The sequence below is a fragment of the Giraffa tippelskirchi genome, chromosome X (assembly GCF_054371585.1).
Source record: "Giraffa tippelskirchi isolate mGirTip1 chromosome X, T2T-mGirTip1v1.2.pri, whole genome shotgun sequence".
Lineage (NCBI taxonomy): Eukaryota > Metazoa > Chordata > Mammalia > Artiodactyla > Giraffidae > Giraffa > Giraffa tippelskirchi.
Genome location: NC_137289.1, coordinates 110,978,834 through 111,003,035, shown reverse-complemented (window position 1 = coordinate 111,003,035; position 24,202 = coordinate 110,978,834). Strand labels below are relative to the sequence as shown.

General features: G+C 51.9%; 1 protein-coding gene across 14 annotated transcripts in view; it reads right to left on the bottom strand.

Moving 5' to 3' along the window:
• Positions 1 to 24,202, bottom strand: part of BCOR (BCL6 corepressor) — a 120,526-nt gene that overhangs the window by 9,287 nt on the left and 87,037 nt on the right. For 4 of the 14 annotated variants that reach the window (XM_081567477.1, XM_081567475.1, XM_081567476.1 and 1 more), the window contains 9 exons: positions 19,207 to 19,332; positions 17,811 to 17,889; positions 14,002 to 16,845; positions 13,297 to 13,350; positions 12,639 to 12,825; positions 6,759 to 7,022; positions 6,098 to 6,442; positions 5,183 to 5,508; positions 4,647 to 4,901 (listed from right to left, as the gene is read on the bottom strand). In XM_081567477.1, coding sequence (XP_081423603.1) covers positions 4,647 to 4,901; positions 5,183 to 5,508; positions 6,098 to 6,442; positions 6,759 to 7,022; positions 12,639 to 12,825; positions 13,297 to 13,350; positions 14,002 to 16,845; positions 17,811 to 17,889; positions 19,207 to 19,292 — 4,440 coding nt within the window. In that variant the 5' untranslated portion in view covers positions 19,293 to 19,332. The remainder of the gene's footprint in view (positions 1 to 4,646; positions 4,902 to 5,182; positions 5,509 to 6,097; positions 6,443 to 6,758; positions 7,023 to 12,638; positions 12,826 to 13,296; positions 13,351 to 14,001; positions 16,846 to 17,810; positions 17,890 to 19,206; positions 19,333 to 24,202) is intronic. The other 10 variants (XM_081567489.1, XM_081567487.1, XM_081567486.1 and 7 more) reach the window with 3 other exon arrangements.

The following is a 24,202-nucleotide window of genomic DNA, read 5'->3' as shown; positions in this document are numbered from 1 at the left end:
GTGGGAGGAAGGTAGGGGATGCTATCAGACTACCACACCGTGAACCTTCCAAGGGTGGCCTTTCCATAGCTTGGCAGTGCCCACTTTCAAAGGCATACATCCTTGGATCTAACAGCCCACTGAAGTGCGGTGGGCATATTGGTGAGGGGGCAAAAGCGTGTGGGAAGGGCTTGGAGATGCAGGTAGCATTGTTTAGGGCTCTGCTGCCCCAGTGGCCTGGCCCCAGGTAAGCTGCCCTTGAACTTCTCCCAAGCTTCCATAGGGCTGCTGAGAAGATGTATTCAGACAGCCATGAAACCCCTCAGCCCAGGGGCTGGTATGGCCCATACAAAGGTGCCACAGCTGATAACATCTTAGATGACACAAGGCCAAGTATAGATCATTCTCCCTTGACTGGTCTGTTCCTTTGGTGGCAACAGTTGACAACACAGGTTTAAGCATTGATGACTGATACTTAAAGAGAGCTGAAATCCGCTGAAGAACACCTCTAAGGTTAGAGAAGGAGGGACAGACACCCAGGTCAGCTATATCCTCACGCCCCCAGTGAAGACCCCAAATCAGAACCTAGGCCTCAAATGCTATTTGTATGTTCAACAGAATCAAACAGAAGCTTTCTCTATCCATCCTCAAGGAATGACACAAAATGCTCCAAATAACCCCACCCTCTACTCTGCCTCACCCTACCCTGCAACCTACACATTTCAAGAAGCAAATAAAACAAGTCTACCATTCCCCGTTCCCCGAAGGTGTTCTGTGTCAAGACTATGCGTTAGAATCACTGTTATTAATCTTACTTCTTTGGCGTGTTAAAATATTAATATGAACCGCTCCCAGTTAGCAGAGTGGTAATTTATTCAATGTTTTATTACCTTGATTAAGAAAGTTTTCAAACACATCGAAAGCATTTGCCACCAGAAAACACATTATACTTGTCTTCTTCCAAGTCATGCCCAGCAGAGAGCTGTCAGGTTCTGAGAGCCAGGGGTAGGCAGAGTGTGCAGGCAGCCCAACGCACAGTCGACTTGGTAAAGGGGGACCAGACAGGGTCAGAGCAGGCCTCCTTGCGACAACTCTTAACTAACTCATCTGTGTAACCTACAACAGGGTCCATTCTAGCCACTCGTAGACGTGAGATGGGTTATGTAAAACCTTTTATGACCTTTGGAGGACATGCCAATCAAAGGTGACCGCTCACTTGTGAGTGAACTTGCAAGTTCCATGTGCTTAGTCCATGAACCTAATAGGACATGCTGGTAAATCTGGCCATTGGTGAGGTCAGTGTGGCAGCTTCCTTCCAAAACAAGGGGAGGAAGGGAAAAGGCATGCCCATGAAGGTGTTTCTTTGTTCAGATCCCAACCTACCAGAAAGCCCACAGTCCTCTGGGCTCCCGGGCCACCTATCCTGAGCCTTGGTATCCAGGATACTGCATGAAGCTGCTGCTCCCTTAGCAGGCCCTCAGTAGCCAGACTCAAGCGGATGGCCACAAGCTAATGGAGCTGTGTGCCTCAGTCAGGGAGAGGGCCCATCACGTGACTCCAGATCAGGTCTGAATGCCACCAACTGTTGTGTACAGATCAGTTTACCCCAGGTCCTGGCGGCCTGCCTGGGTCCTACCAACCCGGGATTTATTTGCTCTGACAATCATGGCCTTCACCTGGAAACCTTCATTGCTACCAGGGCCGATTCAAGGGGACCTAGAAATGAAAGGCCATCAAAGCTGACGGGTAAGTCAAATCTCTGTTCCTGGAGGACATCAGCAAAGGCAGGAGCCCCATGGCCCGGTCTGACCTAACTCAACCGTGTTGATGCTTCTATTTACACAGTGCTTCTCACTGCCCCAGATAAGGACGTCTTCTGTCATCCCACGGGAACCCAGGAGATGTCAGGAAAGGAAGGTAGTACCATCCTCATTGAACACTGAAGAGAAATCGAGGCCCAGAGAAATTAAACCCCAAGTTCAATTAACATGAAGTACTAGACCTATAATTCAAGTCTTTGGTAGCTGGTTGGCTGGCAAGATTCAAAACGCCCAAGGGATGCAATCTAGCCATGATGAGCATCCCACAGGCCATCTCTATTGGGGTCAGTGGGCTAACCACAGTCTCCTAGCTGGGAGGGAGTTGGTCTCTAAACGGATGGCAACCGCTGTTACCAACAGAGAGAAAGGTGACGAGGTCAGGCAAGTCTGTCTGCCCAACACATCTCTTGGTTTATTTTCTCTGCTAGAAATGGGAGTGTTTGTAGGGCAGCCCACCCATCTCCAAACAAAATCGAACTGTTTTTGTTGGACAACTCTCTGTTAAGCGGCTATAAGCTGAACGCCATTAACCGCAAAATGTAACCATAAAGGCCATAAACCTGACGTTGTTAATTAATTAAATGCCTCATTAACTTTTTTAAAAACATGATTTATTCAATTCATAGAAAATTTAACCATTACCACTAAACGCACACGCATGGGGTTGCACGTTGGCATTTTAGCCAAAGAGGCAGAAGCCTTTTTCTGGAGAGGGAAAGGTTTGAGGTCTCTGGCCACGCAAGTGATCTATTGAAAGCAGATCTGAAGCCAGAGCGTGTTTCTAAACTTCCAGAACCAGATCATTATGACATAAAGCTCAGATCGCCTTTTTACTGCACATAGTATAAGCAGAAAATCACCAACAATGAATGGTGAAGACAAAACTTCAGGAAAACCTTCCCCAAGTGCATTCAAAGCACACCCTTATTTGGTTAAGTAAACTATCCTTCAATGTTAAAAGGTTTAAACTGTCAAATCTCCCAACTGGGCCATCATCCCAACATTTAAAATTCTGCCTAGAGAAATCCTAGAAAGTTGGATAAAAAAGTTGAAAGCATTCATCTACAAGTCACAATAATCAGTATCAAAACTGGTGATAATCAGGGTATAATCTACGTGTGGAAATGTACATTTAAAGAAAACCGTTTGACCATAAACATTCCCATGGCCTCCTGTGCAATCGAAGGCCAGGTAGGCTAAACAAAGTATGGATCAAGTGCCCATTGGTCCAGGCCTCAGAGCCACCAAACCAAAATGGAAACTTTCTTAGAGGACCAACAAGGGTCCCAAAGGGAGACTGGTGGAAATGATGCCAAGTAGGCTCCCTACCCTACCCCACATCCCAAGAGTGTATGTTCTCAACCACAACTAGTACTGAGCAAACACTTGGCATGTGGGGCCTAGCTTAGCACTATGTGCAACAGCCACTCTGTCCTCCTAGGTGCTGCTGTTCTCTGCTCTTGGGAAAACCACCTGGGTGCTCCTTGGACTTCATCTTAAAGTAACTGTGTGAACCCCAAGAAAGTTCTCTCTAGCTAACGGAGAGGTCTCCAAAAGACATGGAGATATAAACAGCAGCACATTCAACCCGTGAACTAAGCACAGGTGCTTCCAACTTCCCACCCAGTCATGCCTTGGGGGGCTGAGGTGGGAATATCTCGAAGGGCTTAGGGCATTATGGACAAGGGGACAGGAGTTCCACAGAGCCAGCTGGGGGTGTGGGAGCTGGGGGTGGGGGAGCCAGGGCTCCAGGCCCGCATGGGTCCTGCCACCCCAGTGCTAGTCCACACTTCCACGCGCTCAGCCTGCTGAGCCGCATTTTACTGTGACCATTCAACTCCCAGAGGGCTGATGCCAGCTTGAAAAAAATCCCTCTGCCCTGTGGGCTATTACATCACAATTGCAGCTGACAAGTGTGGTGGGGGAAGTGCACAGGGCAGAAGGAGTCATCTATCTCACAGAGATTCAAAACTGTAAAAAGGGCAATTCCAATGTGAGGCAGTCTTGGTGAGGAGTGTGGTGGGGGAGGGTGGGCTGCGGAGCCAGACTGTAGACTGCTACCTATACCAGTATCAGTTAACCCTTCTGAGGCTCAGTCTCCTCATCTGGAAGTGGGCTAGTCCTAGCTACTGCCATGTGAAGATGCCTCCCTTACAAGGGTGAAGGGAGTTACTGTGGATCACACAGACTTAGAAAGATATCAGTTATCTTTCTATCTATATTGCTCTGGCAGTAGAGGCTATGGCTGTCATCAGCTGTGCTGGGTTTGGGTTGGGATACAGTGGTGTGAACCGGGAGTTCTGGTTAAGGACCAAACCCCCTCTACCATCAGCCCTGGGCTCCAGTACCCTCTCAAAGAGACCCCTCAGGTCTGACCCATCACCACCCCTATTCTGCACAGACGTTTCCCGCTGTTACCCCACGGCGTGGGGTGGGGCGCGCGGCGGCGGCAGCATCACTCTGCCTCCAAACTGCGCAGCAGCCAAAAGTAGAGTTAATAACTTCTCTCCCCTTTGCTAATCAGAATCCAAAAGGGCTCATTAAAATTCCCCTAGTCGCCAAGCCCTAGGTTAGGTCAGATTTTATATCAGAGATAAGTGAGCCAGACTGGAAGATGCCGAAGCAGCCTACCTGCCTGAACACGAAGCAAACATCAGAGAGGCCTTTCTTTTCACACCGCGACTGAACAAGCCACCAAAGAGCCGGTAGCGTGAGCAGGGGCTAATGCAAACGTCCCACTGGAACACCCAGCCCAGCGCCCCACGTGGAGGAGAGCTGGGCTCTGAGATCCCACACCCCACCCCCAGAGCCGCAGCCGGTATCCAGCGCACCCACGAGGATGCTCACCTCGTAGCCCAGCCGGGCAGCCCGCTGCAGAAGCGTCTCGCCTGCGTTCTTATTGACAATAAGCCTCCGCGCTTCTGGTGGCATCGGGCGGGACTGGGTGGCCTCTGGCGGAGAGCTTGAGCGGGTCAGCTGTGACGTCTGTGAAACTGGTAGCAGCTGCTGCAGACGGTCCAGGGGCTTCTGATCTTGCTTGGCCGGTGACAGATCATAGTCAGAATTGGGCTCGGGCCGCTTTCGGAACCTCCGGACGGTCACCTACCAAGAAAGCGGGCAGTGCACACATTGTGGGATGTCCTTCCGCCATAGCGCTTTCCCCCTCCTCTTTTGTTTGGGGGTGGGGGTGGGGGAAGAAGGGGTTGCATTTTTACTAGCCGGAAACTTTAGCACCGCCCAGGAAACAGGCCCCCCAGGACAGGGCAGTGACATTTTGGGGGAGGGCGTTCAGGAAAAGGAAAACTTTGTCCCCAGAAGCAGAGAAGCGGGCAGGTGGGATGCGCTGGCACGACCCAGGGGGGAGTGCCGGGGGCAAGAGGTACCTTGCCATCGGCATTCTCCACGTAGTAGTCCCCTGGCAGCGGCAAGCTCCGCCTGGGCTCCTGCGGGATCAAATGCTTGGTTTTGCACAGTCGCTTCCCGGATGGTTTCTCGCTGTTGTCGGGGTATCTCTGCAGCAGGGAGGCAGCCTGGCAATCCTCCTCTTCGTCCGTGCACAGCACATCTGTCTTCTGGCTTTCTTTAATTTTCTGCTGTTTGGCAGGCAGCCTCGAGCCTGCCGTACAGCTTGGCTGACTCTGCTTTCTGCCGGGTAAATTGGTGGATGAAAAGCTCCTCATGGGCGGAGAGCCGGAGAACACAGGCAAGCCTAAATCCGGAGGGGGGGGGGCGGCGGGCGGGAGGCAGGGGGTGGGGAGAGAAAAGGCAGGCGTTACATAGTTGTAGCCAGTGCGGAAAGAAAAGCCCATTGTTACCACTGATCACTGGAGCGGCTTCAGTTTTTAAAGATATACCAATTATGTTTTCAAAGCATTAATATTTTAATTATCCCACATTCAAACGCCAAATGGCAAGTTGTTTCAAAGGGCCCGGACAAGGGGGGCAGAAGCCAGCCTTTCCTGCTCTCCAGCCCCCACCCATGGAGGGACTTGGGTGCTTGGGACGTGGAGACTGGGGACTGCCTGAGCCTGGAGTGAGGGGTCACCCAGGGCCTCCCTTCCTTGCCCAGACATGAGCTGGGTGAGGAGCAGCCCAGGAAATGGAGCTCCCTCCTCACGGTATGTTCCAGAAGGAAGTGTGGAGGCTGAAAGGACCTCATGGAGAGCACTCCCTGCCTGCCACGTGCTACTCTGTCAACTTGGATGGACCTCAGGTCCCCTCCAGGGCCCTTTCCCACAGAGGGCAGGTGACCCATCCATCCTCCAGGAGCCACCCCCCCACCTCCCACCCCCGCATACCTTGTTCATTGTCACTGGATTTGAGGGACTCTTCCAACCAGGTTCTGCTGCCTTTGGCTTCTGCCCTTTTCCTGCCAGGTTTCTCTTCGGAGATGTTATTGCCCTGGGTGGCAACCTCAGGCTGAGCTGCCTGGGTCACTTCCTTCCTGCCCTGCCGGCCAGGTTTGCTCTCTGCTGCCGACACCTGCTGCTCCCACCGTTCTCTAAGGTGCAGCAAGTGGCGTTGCTTTTTGGGATGGAGCCCTGTTAATTCAATGCACACCTTCAGGTTGGTCAGCTCACTATAATGTGGGTCTTCTAAGTGGTTAGAGGAACTGTTTGTCATTTCCCTCTCAGGCCAGTCATCTAATGGAGAAATAACTACAAATTAATCAAAAAGCCCCCTGGGGCGGGGAACAAACTGTCTTATACATCACTGTCGGGGGGTGGGGGAGGGGAGGGGTGTGGCCACTGTGGAACTTGTCACCAAGTCTGGGGTGGGGTGGGGTGGGGTGCTATTTGCCTTTGGTCATCTTTGGGCTCCTGCATCTGGCTTGGGACGGGGGAGGTGTGAGTGGCTTGCCCCAGGGCTCCAAGGTGGGACTAGAACCTTCCACTGCTCCACCCCAGGACTTTACTTCCCCTGGGTGCCCTGTGGGCCTGGAAGCCGAGCCAAGCTCACCTTTGGAGACCCGTCTTCGCTTGGCTTTCAGCAGCGGGTCCTCAGGGAGCTCTTCCACAGTGGTCTCAGTGTGGCTGCTGTCCCCTGAGACCTTGCGCTTTCTGTCCACCCGGAGGGTGGGGCTGTGCGGCATGTCTGGGGTGGCCTGGTCGACGACAGAGGGATCGCTCACCGGCTGCCTGTCCAGGAAGTATTTCTCCACGGAAACATCTTTGTCCTCTGGGGCTTCAAAGGGATCGTGTTTGCTTCCGGCACTATAATCACCTGGGGGGGGGAGTGGGTGGGCGAGGAGAACAACAGGGAAGGAAGGAACAAAGGTCACGAGCGGCAGGCAGGGTTGGAGAGCAGGCGGGACCCCTACGCCTGAGGTAATCTGCTACCAACAGACCCGCCTTTGGAGACTGGGGGCCTCCCATGCTGGAAGCACAAAATCCTCGGAAAGACCGTGTCCCAAAGGAAGGGCAGCTGAAGATACTCTGCCCAGAAAATGAGGGGTGTGGGACACTCACTACTGCCCACCTTGAGGTAGGAGGGAGTCAAGAGAAGGCATCAGTATCACTCTTTTATAAGCACATGAAAAAACTGCCTGCCTGCCACCTTCCAGTTGGTCAACTCTGATGGCACTCAGGTCCCCTTCTGGACCTTTTTCCAACTGAGGCTGGGTGAGCCCCCAGAAAGCTTAAGTCAGGGCTGAGCTACTCATTTCTATAGAAACAGCTGCTGAGATCATTATTTTGAAATAAAAGGCTGATGTAATAAAAAGACCAAATGTCCCCCAAGTGCCACACGCACAGGGACAGAACCAATGTTCACTTAGGTCAGCAGGGGCGAGGGTGAAGAGGACAGGGCAAGAATGGTGGGAGGCTGGGAGATCAAGGGAGAAGGAAGCCTGGCAAAGCCAAAGGCAAGGCTTCCTGTTGTGTGTACAAGGGTGAAGGGCAGTTTCAAAGAACTCAACTCACTACAAGTCCCTGTGTCCTCTCTCCACAACCATTGGGGGAAAAGAATTTCACTGCCACCTAGGGCGGGGGCTGCTCCTACACCCAGTAGGGACACTAGTCAGCCCCCTGGCACTCCTCCATGTCCCAAAGATGAGACTCCACCCCCTTCAATGGGGGCTGAACTGCTCACATCCCAGCCCTGCCTGCTTCGGCTCCCTCCACTCAACCTAGCACCACTTGGGGCTTTTCTTCCAATCATCCCAGCCTCACATCACTCCTCACTTTTGCTCCAGCCAAAGAACAGTTTGATTGCATTGCTGATCGTATTTTTTTCTAGCACACGAATAATTCCATAATGATTGCTGTGATGTTAAGGTGTTCCCCTATGATGACCCTGACCATCACCGGGGGGTAGTATGACTTTGGTATTTCTGTTAACACCCAAGCTAAGCTCCTTGAGCCCATCTTTCTAGATGAAATCATAGACACACTCTTCATGTGCTGCTCCCAGATATCACTCTCCCTTCTGCCCAGCTGGCTAGCCCCCTCATCAACCTCTCTTGCGGGTCATTCCCAGCATTTAATGGCAGTCAGTTGTGGGGACAAATTTCACCCTGGCCTTGGTTAGCCTGGCCTGTGTTCTCAATGCTGGAACCCATTGATTTTTTCTCCAAGGGCATCCCAAGTTGGGACAGATCCCCGTCTACTCTTGCCAAGGAATGGTGGAATCACCTCAACTGCTTGGGTCTCCTGTCATGGCAGCAGGAGAAATCCCTGACTCCTGGCCTGTGCTCAAGGGGGATATAGTCCAGATCACTGAGGGCCTGGGAAGAGGGTGTGCTGCAACTCTCACTTTGGCTGCTCTGTGACCCTCTGAACCACTCTGGCAGGAACAGTGCCTCTTTACAACTCGGCCCCCTTCAGTTGTAAAGTGGGAATGTTACTGCAAGCCTCCTCCTGTGGGTGGGCTTCATAAACACAGGGAAAGGCTAGAAAAATTCCTTTAATCAAGAGATGCCAAGACTTTCAGAGCAGCCTGAATTTCGGGCCTGAAATGTACGCTATCTTAAGAGGGCAGCCCTCCTGGTTACACCACTGGACTTCTCTGGTCCAATCAGTCTTTCCTAAAAGCCCCATGGAAGGGACCCACGGAGAAGTGTAACTGCTACTTTACGAACCCCCATGTCCAATTTTAAAGTTCATTCAAAGTGAGTTCTCCCCCCTTCTACTTTAGCCAGGAAAGATGGTTCCAACTTGGTGGTTTGGAAGAAGAGGTAAGTGGGTGATGTCAGTGAATGCCATCAGAGTGGGGCCCTGCCCATCTGAGATGTCCCCGATCACACGAAGAAGCTGTCTACCCTCAGTGTTTCTGATTCCACTTCCACCTATTACATTTTAACCCTGTATCTGTAACAGTCTCAATCCATCTAGGGAGGCATCTGGCTCAGGGAGAAGGTTTTCCATTTAAGTTTTCACCCTCAAGGCCAGCTAACTTCATTAACAGTAAAATTCCTTTATATCTTTGGCTACAAAAGGCCAGTATTTCTTGCCCATAGAAAACCACCTGGGGGGATCTATGATGACAGTTTCTCAGGTGTGGGCAGGCAGTGACTGTGGAAGCTCTTCCCTCTGTTCCTGGAAGAGTAAGTGCACCCCAATGAGTCAGACCCTTCCTGGGGGCTCCTCTAGGCTTCCTATCTGGTAAAAGCTGCCTGGGTGCAGAGGGCACTCCTTCACCCACCAGGACCAGGAATGCGCCACACACGTGTTCGCCATACCCACTCGGCTAGGGAGGGCGCTCCTGCACCTGACCTTCCCAATGGTCCTTGTCCCCAGGGACCCCATGGTATAATGTCCGTGGTTCTTCATCCCGGACTATTAATCAGGAAATTTCCACTGCTCAAATCAGGGCTCACTGAAATCACCCCCTCACGCACATAGCTTAGTTGCTTTCTTCCCCATTAGGTGAGAGGATCTTTTCCCAAACAGATCCATCCACTCTTCACCCAACTCCCGAGTCTTTCAGGGCAAAGATTTCAATTCTTCTCAGTTAAGGCCCCGCAAGACCTTATGCTAGTGTGAACTTACCCAGGCCAATAATAACCCTGAAGAACCCTGAAGGACATCCACCCTGACTGGCCAAGATACCCATGGCCACCACCTATGGGGGAGAGACTCTTGTGTCACCTGGAGCTTCTCAATCACTGTTCTAACCACAGGGCTACACAGGACCCATAGGACTACCCTTGAGGGTAAAGGAGATGGGGAGATAGATACGTGGGGATCCCAATCATCAGGCTTTACCATCACTGCTACTTTTGGTCCTCCTAAAAGCGGGAAGCCATGGGGCTTTGGTCATCCAGTCTAAGCAGGTGTGAACGTGGCTGTATTGTTTGAAGGTTTAACACTTGCTCCCTGCAGTGTGGTCATATGACTCACAACACATATATCCCATAATTTATCATGGTTGTGCCATAGCATCACCTCGGAGAAGCATCACCACAGCAACATTTACAAGTCACCGTGGCAACAAAGCACCCTCACCGTTGTTGAGCCATGCCCAGTGAGGCCTAAACAAGGTGGGAAGGTTCTGAGATATTGGAGGGCTCCCCACGATTGAAATCCCCTTCTCTACAGCCAAAGTATAGCACCGCCAGTAAAGGCTAACCTTGTTAAAACTTACACCCTCTACAAAGGGAGCCTAGGGAATCTCTGTTTCAAATTAAAGTAGTTTACAAATGTGCAGATGCTTATCTGGAAGAGAAGTTCCCTCAGCTAAGAAGTTTCATAAAGTCCCTTGACTGAGGTTTCCTCCAGTTTCTGGCCGGGCACTGCTACCGAGCAGGTCTTAGGTCTGTCCCGGCCAAGTGGTTGGCAAAGGCGATGGTCATTTCAAGTTCGAGAAGGAAGAGGCCAATGCCTCCTTGTCCCACTCCATTTTCAAATGTCACCGAGGGTTCCTAGTAATAATGAACTTCCCAGTTTGAGGAACCTCCAAACTCATTTGGTGAACTTCCAAAATAAAATTGAACTCAGCCACCCCTGCGATCATAAAGAACAGTGATCATAATAAATGAAAATCCTGGCCATTGTATTTTCAAGTTAATTCACTTTTTTTTTTGGAACAAGCCCCTTGCAAGCCCCACCATCTTAGAAGCACCTGTCACTCTCGCGGGAGGGCTACCTCAGGAGGGGGAAGGCAAACAAGAGGCGTGCTGGACCTCTCGTGACCCCAGCCCACCCCAAATCCCCACCCCAGCTCCCCCATGCTCACTCTGCGGCTCTCAACCACACCGACACCCATGAGAAGGACCTGAGCCAGCATGGGCTCAAGATATGATGGTTCAAGGACAGGAAGGCCCATTAATTTCCAGTTGAAGAGACTGAACACCTGCTGTGCTGTGGATTCAGAGGCAGCAGTAAAGACAATGGCTCCTTTAATTAGGTGAGCCTTCTCGACCAACTACAAACCACAAGTCTCCAGAAGGCAAACGGAGCTCCTCACCCTCCCCAACCCTCTTCCTGCCCTCCCATGGTGGCAAGTCAATGACTCACTGGACCATGTCCTGGGTGCTCCAGGAAGAGACCCATGCCCTGAGGTCGGAAGGGGTAGTGGGGGGTGGGGGGTTGGTGAGGCAGCTTTCCAAATCAACTGGGGCTCAGGCCCTGCTCCCCACCAGCCTCGTCTTGAGGCTCAGTAGGCAAGATGGGAAAGGACACACTAATTTCTCTGGGAAGAAGGCTGGGGAGAAGCCACTGAGATGTGAGGGGCAGTGGCCACCCTGGGTCTGGCCATGTTGCTGGAAAAAAGGGCAAGAAGACTTGAGGCCAGCTAACCTCCTGTTCCCTTCCTCCAGTTTCCCTCACCATCCCCCCAGAACAGGCAGACCTCGCCCCCACCTCCCTAGAGAAGACCATGCAGAACAAGCTGGTCCTGGTGTGGCTCACCCAGAATCCTGGCCCGGAGATCCATCGCTGGCAAGGATGGCTAGACAGACCCATTCTCTGAGCAGCCGCCACCCAGACGTCGGGCCATCGGAAGCATATTGCCTCCTCTCAACTCCCTCAGCACTGGGAGCTGAATCACCCTGTTCCCACCTACAACGTCCAAGGACCCAGATCTCCCAAATGTGTCCACCATCCCCAACTGTCCTGTCTCAGGAGGATTTTGCACCCAACCTGTCCTCGATGTTCACCTCAATGCCCTCATTCGCCATCACTGGTGAGATCTCTGGGGTCCAGAGTGGGCTGCAGGCCCCAAGCACGCACACTGAATAAAACAGGGAAAGACCTCCACTGGCTGCCAACACACCTCCTGAGCTCAGGAAGTCGAGAACACATCCCATATTCAACCCTGGTGGAGGAGCAGTGGTTGGGACAGCAGAATGACTCAAGGCAAGCCCTAGCTTTCTCTCCAATTCTGCCTCCATAACATAAGACACCCCCTGTCTAGTGGGGTGTGATAAACACCCCCCTTGTTTACCTCATGCCCTTGGAGTGTGCTGTCAGCTCCTAATGGCTGCAAACAAACCTGCCTCAAAAAATAACTATGCTCAACTTGCAGGTGCCTTCATCAGCCCTCATCCCATTTTAGCGAAACTTCTGCTTTCTGAGGGAGAATACGAGGACGCTCCATTTCCTACCAGAGGAGACCATCGCTATGGAAGGTCTGGCTCTGGCTGCAAGTAACATTCATCCCACTGCTACCAAAAACCCATACCCCTACCTGCTACAAAATATTTGCTGCCCTTGAGGTCTTGCATTGCCATTCCTCTGCTCTATTGTATTACACTGATATTAACTATGGGACCAGTGTTTCTCTGGAAAAGGAGACACATCCCAGGAAACAATGTCTCATACATGCCTCATGTATGAAACAGCCAAATCGCCCTGTTCTCACCAACATGGTACCACACGCAAGCCACCAGGGTTCACTTACATCTCTCACTGTCGTTCTGGTCGGCAATGGCCTCCTCCAGGGCGACCGACTTTGGCTTTTTGTCCTGACTTCCTTTCAACCTTTCCCAGTCAGTGGGGCTGAATTTGCACACCTCGGAGTCCTTGGTTGGGGGGTGGCCACCTTCTCGCTCTTTCATCTCCAACTCTGAGAAGCGCATCATTGCACGCTAGGAAGAGAATGGAGAGGGAAAAAAGACACACCTTACCATCAAAGCTACTTCACTGGCCTTACCTTAAAGGAAAGTATTTTCCAAGAAAAGTTTGCCCAAAACCAACCACACTTTATGATACAACTGAGATATTTTAAAATTTAATGATACAAATATAAGAGTGTCTATATGTTAAGTAGTCACACACTCTTTATTCATAAAGCCATGTGTGTGTAGAGATATATGCGGTGTGTATGTATAGCCTACATACACTGTGGCATAGAGACAGACATTCTCTTTTGAAGGTAAATAAAACAAAACAGAAACACAACGCAAAGAAAGCAAAACAAAAACACAACAGAAAAGAAAACAAATGCACAATGAATAAAGACGACCATGGCCCACAAACTTCCCTTTGTATATTTGGAAATGAAATTTAACTCAAAAGGTTTATGTAAGATTCTAGTAATAAAAATTTGAAGAACTGACCTCACAGTAAGCAGCGGGTAGACATAAAATACTGTCCTCTTGTAATCCTTCCATCTATGTAATTAAAATGGGCACTCAATGGATCATTTAGATAACTTCATCCATTTTTATAAGCATAAACCAATTTTTTTCTTAACATTGCAAAACAATTTGGCTTTATTTATCTTTTAATTAAAAGTAAAATATCTTAAGGAAATTCCTAGACAACATCTATCATTCACTAGCAAGTTAAATACATACTCTATCCCTTTAATCGAGGTTTTTGTTGTTTTTTTCTTTTTTGGTGAAAGAAAAACTGCACAAATCTCACAGACATGCGGCGGCTACACACCTCCACCAAGTATCACGTAAGGCATTCTAAGCAGTGCTGTTAGGTTTATTTGTTAACGTACAGTAAAGTAACGGCAGAGAAATCAAAGCAATTGATACGTCAATGTCATGCAGTATTTTAGACATCCTTTAAAACTTCCGTTATCAGCATTCAAGTGGAGTTTGCTTAAAATCCACAAGAATCCACTTATGTTCCCTTACTGGATACATTTAAAAAAATTATATTATCATAAACTTCATTAATCAAATCTGCCCCGTGTCCTGCTCTCTAGTACCCCCACCCCCTTCCTCTTCGAACATTAAAAAAAATAAAAATAAAACAAAAAAAAAAACTGACAACTGGTCAGGCTCTTGCAATTTGGGTGGGGGGCTCACCTGCAATGCCCGCTGCTCCCGGCTGAGCTGACTGGAATCGGCATACAGTTCGGTAGTGACGCACTTGAACCGGTCACCCACATAACCAGCAGAGTTGGCGATTCTCTTTGCCAGCTTAGATGGCTTTGGTTTCAGAACTTTGCCATCAGTTGATTCTGCCTCATCGGCTCCATCTTTGGTATAGGTGGGGGTGGCATCCACGCTCGGTGGGGCACCGCCCACGCAAAATGGTTTGGGTTCCTCTTGGATTTTCCCGAAAGTGACCGCAGGGCCATCGCTCCCTGGGGTCGGCTCCAGGAACGGAGTGGAGACCGGCATCGCCAGGTTCTCCTTGTTGGTTCCCGCTGGAACATTCTCCTTGCTCAAGTTGAAAACTGATTGGCCAGGAGCCTGTTTGAAAGTATAGGCTTCATGGAAGTCACTGATGCGCCCCAGCTCGTCTCTGAGGGTGATGAAATCCCGGTGGGGCTGCAGGGCCGGCTCAGCTGGGGGTTTGCTGGGCTCAGTGCTCTGGCTGACACTCTCAGCTGCGAAGCCGGGTTTGGACGCATTGGTTTCAGTTTTCGCCTCGGGCTCTTCCCGGAGGAGGTCTACATAGACAAGCTTGTCACTCTTGACTACGGTCTTCCCTTGATTCCAGCTAGGGCTGGGCTTGAGGTTCTTGTCTGTGGGGACTTCTGGATGTAACTTGGTGCCACTAGCTTCGAGTATCTCGGAAAACCGGTTTCGGAGGCTCGGGTCCTCGTAGCGGGCCCTCTCATGGGACCGGGACCTCCTCTCCGGTTTTTCCTCTTTAGTGATCTCGATGGGTGTGTGAGGTATCAACATGGGATGCACCATGCCCAACCCCAGCGCGTCCTGGTAGGTCACGAACTCCGGCCGGCCTGTGGGCAGCCCGTAGGGCAGTCCAGGCTTTGGGGTGAGGTGCCCAGGAAAGAGACTGCCGCTGGGCAACAACACTGGGTGAGGGTAGACGGGGCCTTTGCCATGCAAGGAGAGGGGACTTATGGCAATGCCCTCGGGTGCTGGGTAAGGGAGGTAACTCCTGGGGTAGGGAATTGGTGGGGACCTGAACGCCTCATTTGGAGAGAGAAATATTGAGCTTGGTGGGAGGCCGTTCTCATTTGCTTTGAAGCTTGGCTCTGGGTTGCTGGCTTTGGCGCCCTTGCTGCCAGTGCTGCCACTGTGCTTGGCAGGCGTGGTCGGGGGCTGGCCCACGTGCTGGATGACGGACGGTGTGGTGTCCACAGAGCCCCTGCTGGTCTTGCTGCCGTCGGCAGTGGCATTTGGGGCTGGAGATGCAGAGGCCGGGCGACCGGCGCTGGACACTGAGCCGGACACGTTAGTGACCACAGTGTCGGTGGCACCCATGCGGGGACATGAAGAACTGCGCTGCTGCGGGAGGGCCCAGTCCAAGGCCTTGTTCTTCAGCGGCAGGCCTTTGCCATTGTTCTCTTCGTTAGGACTTGGCCCAGGCACCACCCAGGATGAGGGAGCCGTGCTAATCATCTCAGATCTATAGACAGCACAGCCGTTTCCTGGAGGAGATAGTGTTTCTTTCGGAATCTCACTTCCAGAGAGCACTAGGCCACTTCCAGCTCTGCTGTGAACTAGCACTGTGGGTGCCATCTTCTTCATGTGGTCAGCTTTGGAAGCATCTACATCCACCACTTTAGAAGATAAGTCTAGTGGCTTATCGGTGACGTCTTTGGTAACCATCTGCTTCTCCAACAGAGGAGGTGAGCTGCCATCCTTTCTGTCCTGACCCGCTGTTTTCCGAGTGTGCCCAGGAACTGGCTGGGCGCTTTCAGCTCCCTCTGGAGCCTTTGGATACTTGCTGCTGCAGAGCCTGGCCACGGGAAACTCACTGCTGACTGTCATGTATGGCTTTGACAGGGTGACAGAGGGTGAGGTGGAGATCCGGGCATAGTGCTTGTGGAATTCAGAGTAGGTGTCTGCAGTAGGCTGGGAGGGAAGGTGGACTCGGGGTGAAGGCCGAGGCGAGGGGGGCAACAGGAGGGTCGTGTCCCCCGGCAGGCCGCTGGTGACCGCCTTGGCGGAGGGCACCCTAGGCTGTTTACTGTTCTGGATGTGGGGGTACGAGTGAGAATCGACCGGGTTCCCGGGACTGACACCCATCTTCCAGGGCAGGCTTTTGTCCGTGCAGTGGACCAGAGGCGGGATGGCTGGAGAGGCGGAAGGTGTCGAGAGCCTCATGGGGGAAGCCAGGGACGATGGGATGTGGGGACTGACGTAGTGAGGTGGCGGCAGGTAGAGAAATCGCTCCCCATTGGTGCAGACTGGCGAATATAGCGGCTGGGCCAGGCCGTACGACTGTTGAGGTAGCAAGGCCTTGTACATGTTCAGGGAATACTTATTTGGTGAGTCAAGGAAAGGGTAGATGGCTGGCGTGGCCCCCTCCATGTAGGGATTGACCCAGGGCAGCCGCAGGTAACTAGCACCATTGATGTTGAGCGGGCTCTGTTTGTCGCTGGCAGGCCTGTCTAAGCCCAGAGTTTCTGCTGTGGGGACAGCACTTTTTTGTATTCCTGGTGGTGTTTTGTATATAGCACTGAAGCCATTCGGGGGCTTTCCAGAGACAGTGGAGGCCTCCACCGTCTCGGGTGTATTCGGTTTGAACTGCATCTCTGGGTTTCTTTCGGAAGAAAACCCCAGACTGCCTAGAGTGGTTGTGGCGGCCTCCCGCCCTTTCTCTGAGCCCAGTCCACACAAGCCAGAATAGACGATGTTTCCGGGGACACGCAGTCCTTCTCGGATCAGGCCAGTGCGGTCCATGCTCAGCGCTGCCAGGCCATCGATCCGATGGGCTGTTGTGGCATCCACCTTCACACAAGAAGAACATGGGTGTTACCGAGGATGTGCCTCCAAAGCACCCTATCCCAAAGAGAAACCACAGACTAGCTCAGGAGGATATCAGCCTCAAGATCTGAGTGGAAAGGGTTAAAAAAGCAAGGCTTCACAAGGCCTGTGGCCCCCTCCCCCCTTATCCAGCACCTTCCTCTGCCTGCCTTCTCACCTTTGTCCAACTAGTATCCTGGAAGCACGTAAAATGATCCCTTTAGACTTGAGGCCCCTGCATTAATTCAGTCATCTATTAACTCTGGAAAATCCACCTTCTCAGCAAAAATTCTTCGCTGCAACTGAGGTGGTACCAACTCCACTGCTCTTAGCACTGACCTTGTGGGGTACAGATCTCGGACTCACCCTCCCTGGGTCCGGTCAGGATGGGGTGGGGTGATGTTCACTGGGGCTTTCCCAGATGTGGGGAGGCATTATTTAACATAACAAAAAAAAACCCCAATCTTTCAGGGGGACAGCAAGGAACAGAAGACTTGAGTTGTCTCACTTCGAAATCAATAAAGAGGCCATGGGCCAAACTGCAGTTGTGTCTTTCGACTTCTTCTCCCTGGTGTCTGAAGATGGCTCTGTTTCATATTTTACTGGGAAGGTAAACCCTCAGGGCTCTGTTTCATATTTTACTGGGAAGGTAAACCCTCAGGGTCTACTTGGAGGCTAGATATTTCTCCAGCTGGGAGCACCGGTGGGGCACATAGCTTATCAAGGAAAAGGTGGTACGGACCCCACCAGTCACCAGGATACGAGGGCATAAATGGCAAGAGCGGCCACGAAAGCAAGCCAGGAACAAATTGGGTGAAGCCTTGTCCCACTGCCTAGGCTTTCTCCAGCAGCCCCCCAAAGGCCCTTTAATGGTATGCAAATGAATGCACGATTGATTACAGATCACTGATACTCAGATAACACATCAACAGAAGCCATTAATCTCTTACCACGTTGTGGTTCAAGGGATTTTCTTCCCTTAGTTCCAGTCTGGCCTTTGAAGCGTCACCATCATTTACGGGAATTTTCCTATTTAAAAGGACACACCAACTTCATGAAAGCATTCCTCAATCTATCTTTCATAGATCACCCCAGAACAGGCCAGTTTCTAAAAAAACTATTTTCCCAACTGCACTTAAAAAAAAAAAATTCCTCCCCCATGGCCCATATTGAAAGTTGTCCCCAAATGGTGATTCAATGGGACTGGGAAAAAACCAAAGCAAGGCAAGGGAATGGGGATGTGAAATCACAAATACGTCCCTGAGTTGGGTAAGGTAGAAATTCTGCACAACCACGTCTCCCTCACAATTGCTTCCCCACACGGGCTGGGCAGGGCTGTCTGGGCCCTGCAGTCCAAGTAGACCCTTATAAGCTCCACCTGAGGACAGGGGTGTGGGTACAATGGCCAAAGCCAAAGGGGCAGACCTGGAGGCTAAAGTCTATGGGCCAGCCATGTCAACCATTTCTGTGTTACCCAGGAGGACAGGTTCTCAAAACTTTTCCCCAAACACAGTTAGGCACCATGTCCTATGAAACTGGTTTCCATGGTCATAATGAAGCCATATTTGAAGGCCTTTATCAAAATGATGAGGGGATATACACAAATATACAAATGTTAGCTGCTCCAGGCTCCAGAGGAAGAGGCCACACATTTGTGCCAGGCTGTTGCGGCTGCCCTGAGACTTGTTATCAGAGCATCGATAAAGAAAGTGCTTGGTGCCAACTTCCAAATCCCCAGGATAAAATTGCTGACAAACGGCAGAGCAAAGTTTCATCATTACCCCGAAGAGCAGCTTCAATTATCTACTGCTTAGCTGCCTCTACCCCACACTCCCAAATTACTGATTAGGAAGCATAACAGAGCTGTTGGGTGACTGAAACCAGGAGCCGGTGGCCTCGCCAAACAGGCGGCAGAGGATCCGGAGAAACCTTGAGCCTTCCATGAAGTAAAGGGTGGCTTTTGCCCCATTTATTACTGAGCAAACTATTTGTTTTAAAAGCACATCGAATACCGATCCACCTGGGCCCACACTCCTGACATTTAGAGTTAAAGCAGCATATAGACTGGGATTAATTCTCCTTCATAAATATGAAATAATAAATTAAGGACGAAAGAGCACTGAAAGGCCGCTTTAGGGGCTAATCTCTTAAAGGGCGGCAATGCTTCGCTGAGCCGGGTTGCCTGTTAAAACTGTAAATCAAGGGCTGCCAGCTAGGCAGGAGATCTCCCCCACCACCCCCCTTTGGGCCCACTCTGGCTGTGAGGAGGTGAAGGGGGGCTCTGCTTAGGAGCCCCAGGGAAGGACCCGCATTCTCCCCAGGCCTCAGCCAGACCCACGCATTCACCTGTCGTCACTGATCCCACACATGCGGACCCTCTCGCTGTTCATCCAGCTGTGAACGTTCCCATACAGGGGGGTTGCTGAAAGCATGTCGTCTTCTTGGACGGAAGCTTTTCTTCAAGCGTCTAGTCTGTTTAACAACAACAACAAAAAATCCCAGGAGGTTGAATAAAAAAGAGCCAAACAGGGAATGAGAGAAACCCTCTTTCTAGGCAAATTCATACGGAATGCACACTCGGGAAGGTAGATCCTGCTTGGATGTTCTACAGACGGCTGGGAGTGAAGGAGTGCATCTGACCCAGGGGTTCAAGGAGGGGGATGGAACTTCCCTGGCAGGAGGCACCAGGGATGTGGAGGGTCCAGCACCTTGGGGCCCCATCAGTCAAAGTACAGCACACGGCACCCTGCACCTGCCATTCTCCCTTCCCCTTTCCCAGCCTTTGGAGAACACACTTGCATTGAAAGCGGATGGTGGGGGATCCCGCGGACCCCCACACTGATTCTTCTTGAGGCTGAAAGGATGGGGGAGAGGGGAGGTCGGAGGTGGTAGGGGCAGAATAAAAGGCACAGCAGTCCAGTGTGGCAGCTCAAACTACGACTCATTTCCAGGGCTGTGGTGTGCACAACTTACAGGTGGAGGGTTAAAAAGAGTCAGTGGGCTGGTGAACCACCCCACCCGAGCCCTAGATTAGATTAAGCCCCAAACCCGGGTGGTTTTGCCTGGGTGGTTTGGCCTGGGAGCTGCAGAGGGAGGCAGCTGAGTAATTCAATGACGCCTGCTCGCTGGGGACAAAAATCATTAGTGAGCGCAGAAGTCTTAGCAGCCCGGGCTGTTGGGCTCCGGCTGCAAGCCGCTGGCACTTGGGGAGCGGGCAAAAGCCACCCACTTCCCATCCACTGGGAAGGAGGGAGGGGGAGGCGGCACCTTCCCCCCTCCTTACCTTCTCTGCCCACCACCCCCACCCACATCACATTCTAGTTTGCTGCATGAGTGAAGGGTCAGGACAAGCTGCATTTTATTAACAGGATTATCACGGCGCGTGATTTATCCTCGTGCAGGATTTTAATTGCTCTTTGGAGGTTGAGCCGTTTCTTTTGACTGCGCTTCAGCCCATATCCTGCTGTTAAATGCTGGGTTAATAAGTAGGGGAGCCTTTAATGCCTGGGACCGATGGCCCTCGGCAATTCCCCCAGCTCGCACACTGCCTTGTCCAGGCACCCCCCAGCCACAGCCTCTGTACACCGGGACCCAAACCTGAGTGTGAAATCCTTGGTGTGCAGCTCATGGGGGAACTTTTCTTCTCCTCCCTCACACACCCACCCACACAGTTTCCGAAAGCCCAAATGTTCCCTAAGTCGACACATTTCCTTTGTTAGCAGGGAAAAATATGCAAATGATTGCTTTTACACTTTAGCACAGGGCGCTGACTGCCAGGTCGGTTGGGTGGGAGCCAACAGGACCGGGGAGTACCTGGGAGACCCCAATCCCAAAGCCAGGCTATCCCTCTGCGTTTCTTTGTCCTAACTCGGGCTTTTGTCCACCAGCATCCCTCATCAGCCCCTATACATAGAACACCGTCTGTTAATCGAGAGCCACGCACGCAGACACACACCATGCATAGTTAGAGCGCAACAATAAAGCTGGGAGAGAGATAGCAATCTCCCCGTTGTGTCCGGCCTGGTGGGATCCTGGAGAGGCTATTTGTCTACAAAGTGTCCCTTTCTTCAGATAGGCTGGGACATTTCCAGGGGGCTGGCTACAGCACCCCAAAGACAGACTCAGTCGGATGCAGGCAATGAGGAAGATTCTGTGGGGGTTCACAGGCCGTTCTCCTGTGTTCCGAACACGCACATCAAACTGGGGGTAGGCCACCATGAGAGAAGGCTCACTCAACAGTGTGTCCCCTCTCTAACTCCTGCCACTCCTTCTAACAAAAGGAAGACAGGTGTCAATCTAGAAGGTGGAGCAACATTCCTCAGTGAAAGTGTCCTGGCAATATGGCTGCCATGGGAGCGCCATGCCATGCCATTCCCTGACTGTGCGTCATGATGAAATTCAGACCTTACACCAAAGGGTCCCTCTATCAAACCCTTAAGAAAAGGATGAAAGGAAGAAGTGTGTGTGCCCTCGAAGCCCTGATCTTCTGGTGTTCCAGTCTTCAAAAGTTACCCCAGCTGTCTCCTAAGAGCTTCTGTGAGTTGTCACCTGGGGACAAGGACCTCTGAGCACCTGAGTGAGGAAATAGGAAGGCTGTGGCCACAATCACCCTCCTGAGCCCTTCCCCCACCCCCAGGGCCTGCAGCCGCCTTCCCTTGAAAGGGTTTTTCTTTGGAAAGGGCAGCCTGAATTTAGCGGGTGAGGTGGACACAGTTTAGAGAGACAACCTGGGATCACAGAGTGCTTTCAAAGCTTCTCCCCCACTCCAGGTCTCGTCTGGTTTTCAGTATTAATAATGCACAGATAAAGAACACCCTGGGTCAGAATGAAGTGTTCTGACCAGCACAGGATCAGATGGAGGGCTGAGCCCCAGAGCATGGTCCAGTGTCACAGGAGTGGGGGTGAGACGAAGAGGGGTGAGGCCCAGTATTGGATCCTGCTGACTACACCTACACACATACACACACACACACACACTCTCTCGCGCTCTCTCTCTCTCTCTTATAATCTTTAGCTGCCCCATGAACTTTTTGTGAACTGTTTAAAAGTGGAGGTCTGTTGAACAAACAGCGGCGCCACTGCCAGCCATAATTTCATTGCAACGAGCTAAAGACTTTTAACTCTTCAGGTTCCTGGCCAAAGATGGAGCTGCGTGGAAAGGGCCAACGAGCCAGGGCCCTGCCCATTGCGAGGCCCTTCTCCAGAGTGACAGCCCACATCCTGGGCAAAGGCCAGACTGCTTACACCCCCCCCATCACTGAAGGATGCCCCCTTCATCTCTCTGGGATGGAGAACCGAAGAAGGGGATCTTGGGGATAAGGAACACATAGGAGGGGGCAGACAGGCAGTCATGCTCACCCCACTCCACTTTCAGAAAGGCCTACTGAAATTGTTGGAGAGGTGGGGTCTTTCTTTTTAACCGAGGAAAAGTTTTTCAAAAGTGACTTCCCTGGCCCTTGGCTGTGGGTCACGGTGAAGGGGGCAAACGATGTGATTTGGATGACAAACAGAGCAGAGGCTGTGCTGCTATACATAAGATGTGCATTCACCCTTATTTCTCAATGACCACCCCACCCCACCCTGGCCTGGTCTTCACAGGCAGGCTATGCTTCTGGCAGTGCCAAGATGTGTGAAGTCAGTCATGAAAAGCACTTTACAAGCACCAACCTGTTTCCAGTGCAAGCTGCTAAGCTATACCTTGGCTCTGGGTTTTAACCCTTTTTTCCAGTAGAGGAGAGAAGAGGGCAAGGATGCCGAAGAGAGATAAAGAGGGAAGGTGGCCCAGAGAAGGGGTCAGCCTGGGAGACACGAGTGTCTGGTTTCCAGAAGAACAGGCAGGAATTGTGGTGGCTGCCCGCTGAACATCCAGCTCTGGGAGAGACAAATCAGCCACCCCGTGTGAAGGTCTCTGGCTTTGCATCTGAGTACATGCACAGGAGAGTCTGAGTCTCCCTCGACAGACTTGGGCGCTCATCTGCTCCAGGAGCCAAGTTATGATTACTCCCAGCCTGGCCTGGACACTGGGGAGAAGAGCCTGATTGGCAGAAAGAGGTCAGAGGGACTACGATTAGGAGCAGTCACCCCCACCTTGGCATCCTTGAGTGGCAGCACCTTGGCACTCTGTGAAAAGACACGTGGGGGAACACGGGCCCTGAGCTGCACCCCACCACCACTGGTCTGGCCAAGGAAAAGGAGAGAACTTTTTTTTTTCTTTAAGGCTGAGTTCCCCCGGGAGACAACAGACAGAGTGCGAAAGAAGGCGCTGTGGCTGCTGAGAGGCCAGCCTGAGTGCAGGGATGGGGGCAGCGCTGGGCCACTCTTGGCACCTCTCCTTTCTCTCCACCCCGCTCTTCCTGGCACCGGGCCACTTTCCACTGCCTCCGCCCTCGAGGCGGCGGATGGATTGGTTCAAGTCTGCACATCAAGCTTGTCAAGTGGCACCGACAAAATGCGAAGGAGCACCACCAGACTGGCCCCACTCCATGCCGCCACAACCAGTGCCCCTTCCCAGGGCCTCGCTCACTAGGCACCCCTTAACCCACTAGGCACTTTTCCAGTTCGTGGCCAAGGAGGCCTGGACAGGTATGGAGGAGCACCTGGTCCAGAAGACTGAGCAGACATCAGGGATCCCAGGCAGCAGGCCGTGTGCCAGGGTCGCGTGTGGGCTGGGGATCTTTGTGGGGAAAGGGACTCTCTCACTGCGTGGCCAGTTCTCCGTGGAGGATGCGTTGAGAGCACAATCACCACTGCCTTCCCACTCTCTCATTCACAGCCTGTCTCTGGGCAGGTGGCTGAACCTCTTCAACCTCGGTGCCCTCATCTGTAAATATTTGGCACCCTGTTTTCCAGAGGATTAAACTGCACTCAGGACTTGAGTTCTGCCTGGCAATAGCTGGTGCAGGCCCCGTCTAATGCCATTAAGCAGCATCTGACTCCACTAGACATACTATGTAACAAACAAACCCCCAGAATGGCTACATGGTTCCTTTGTGGCAGTGGGGAGGCAGAGGAAGAGACACAGAGGGGCCAGGGAGGGGTGATCTTCAGCAGGGCGAGGGGCTTTCGTGGAAGCTCGCAGCACAGGAGCCCTTCCTGGGGCTGCTCCAAGCCCAGACTGAGTCACGCACAGGCACTTCTCTATGGGTGTCAAGGAAGGGAGGAGTGAAGAAGTTCCTATTTTAGGATGGGGGGCTGCTTGGATGTGGGAGCTGAGAAAAAGTGGTCCAGGGTGTGAGGCGTTGAGGTGAGTCCTCCTGGGCTATTTTCCCCAGTGTGTGCAACAGTGGGGAGAGGGAAACCCCAAGGATGCCTCCCAGGTCAGGGGAAGGTTGCACGTTTCCAG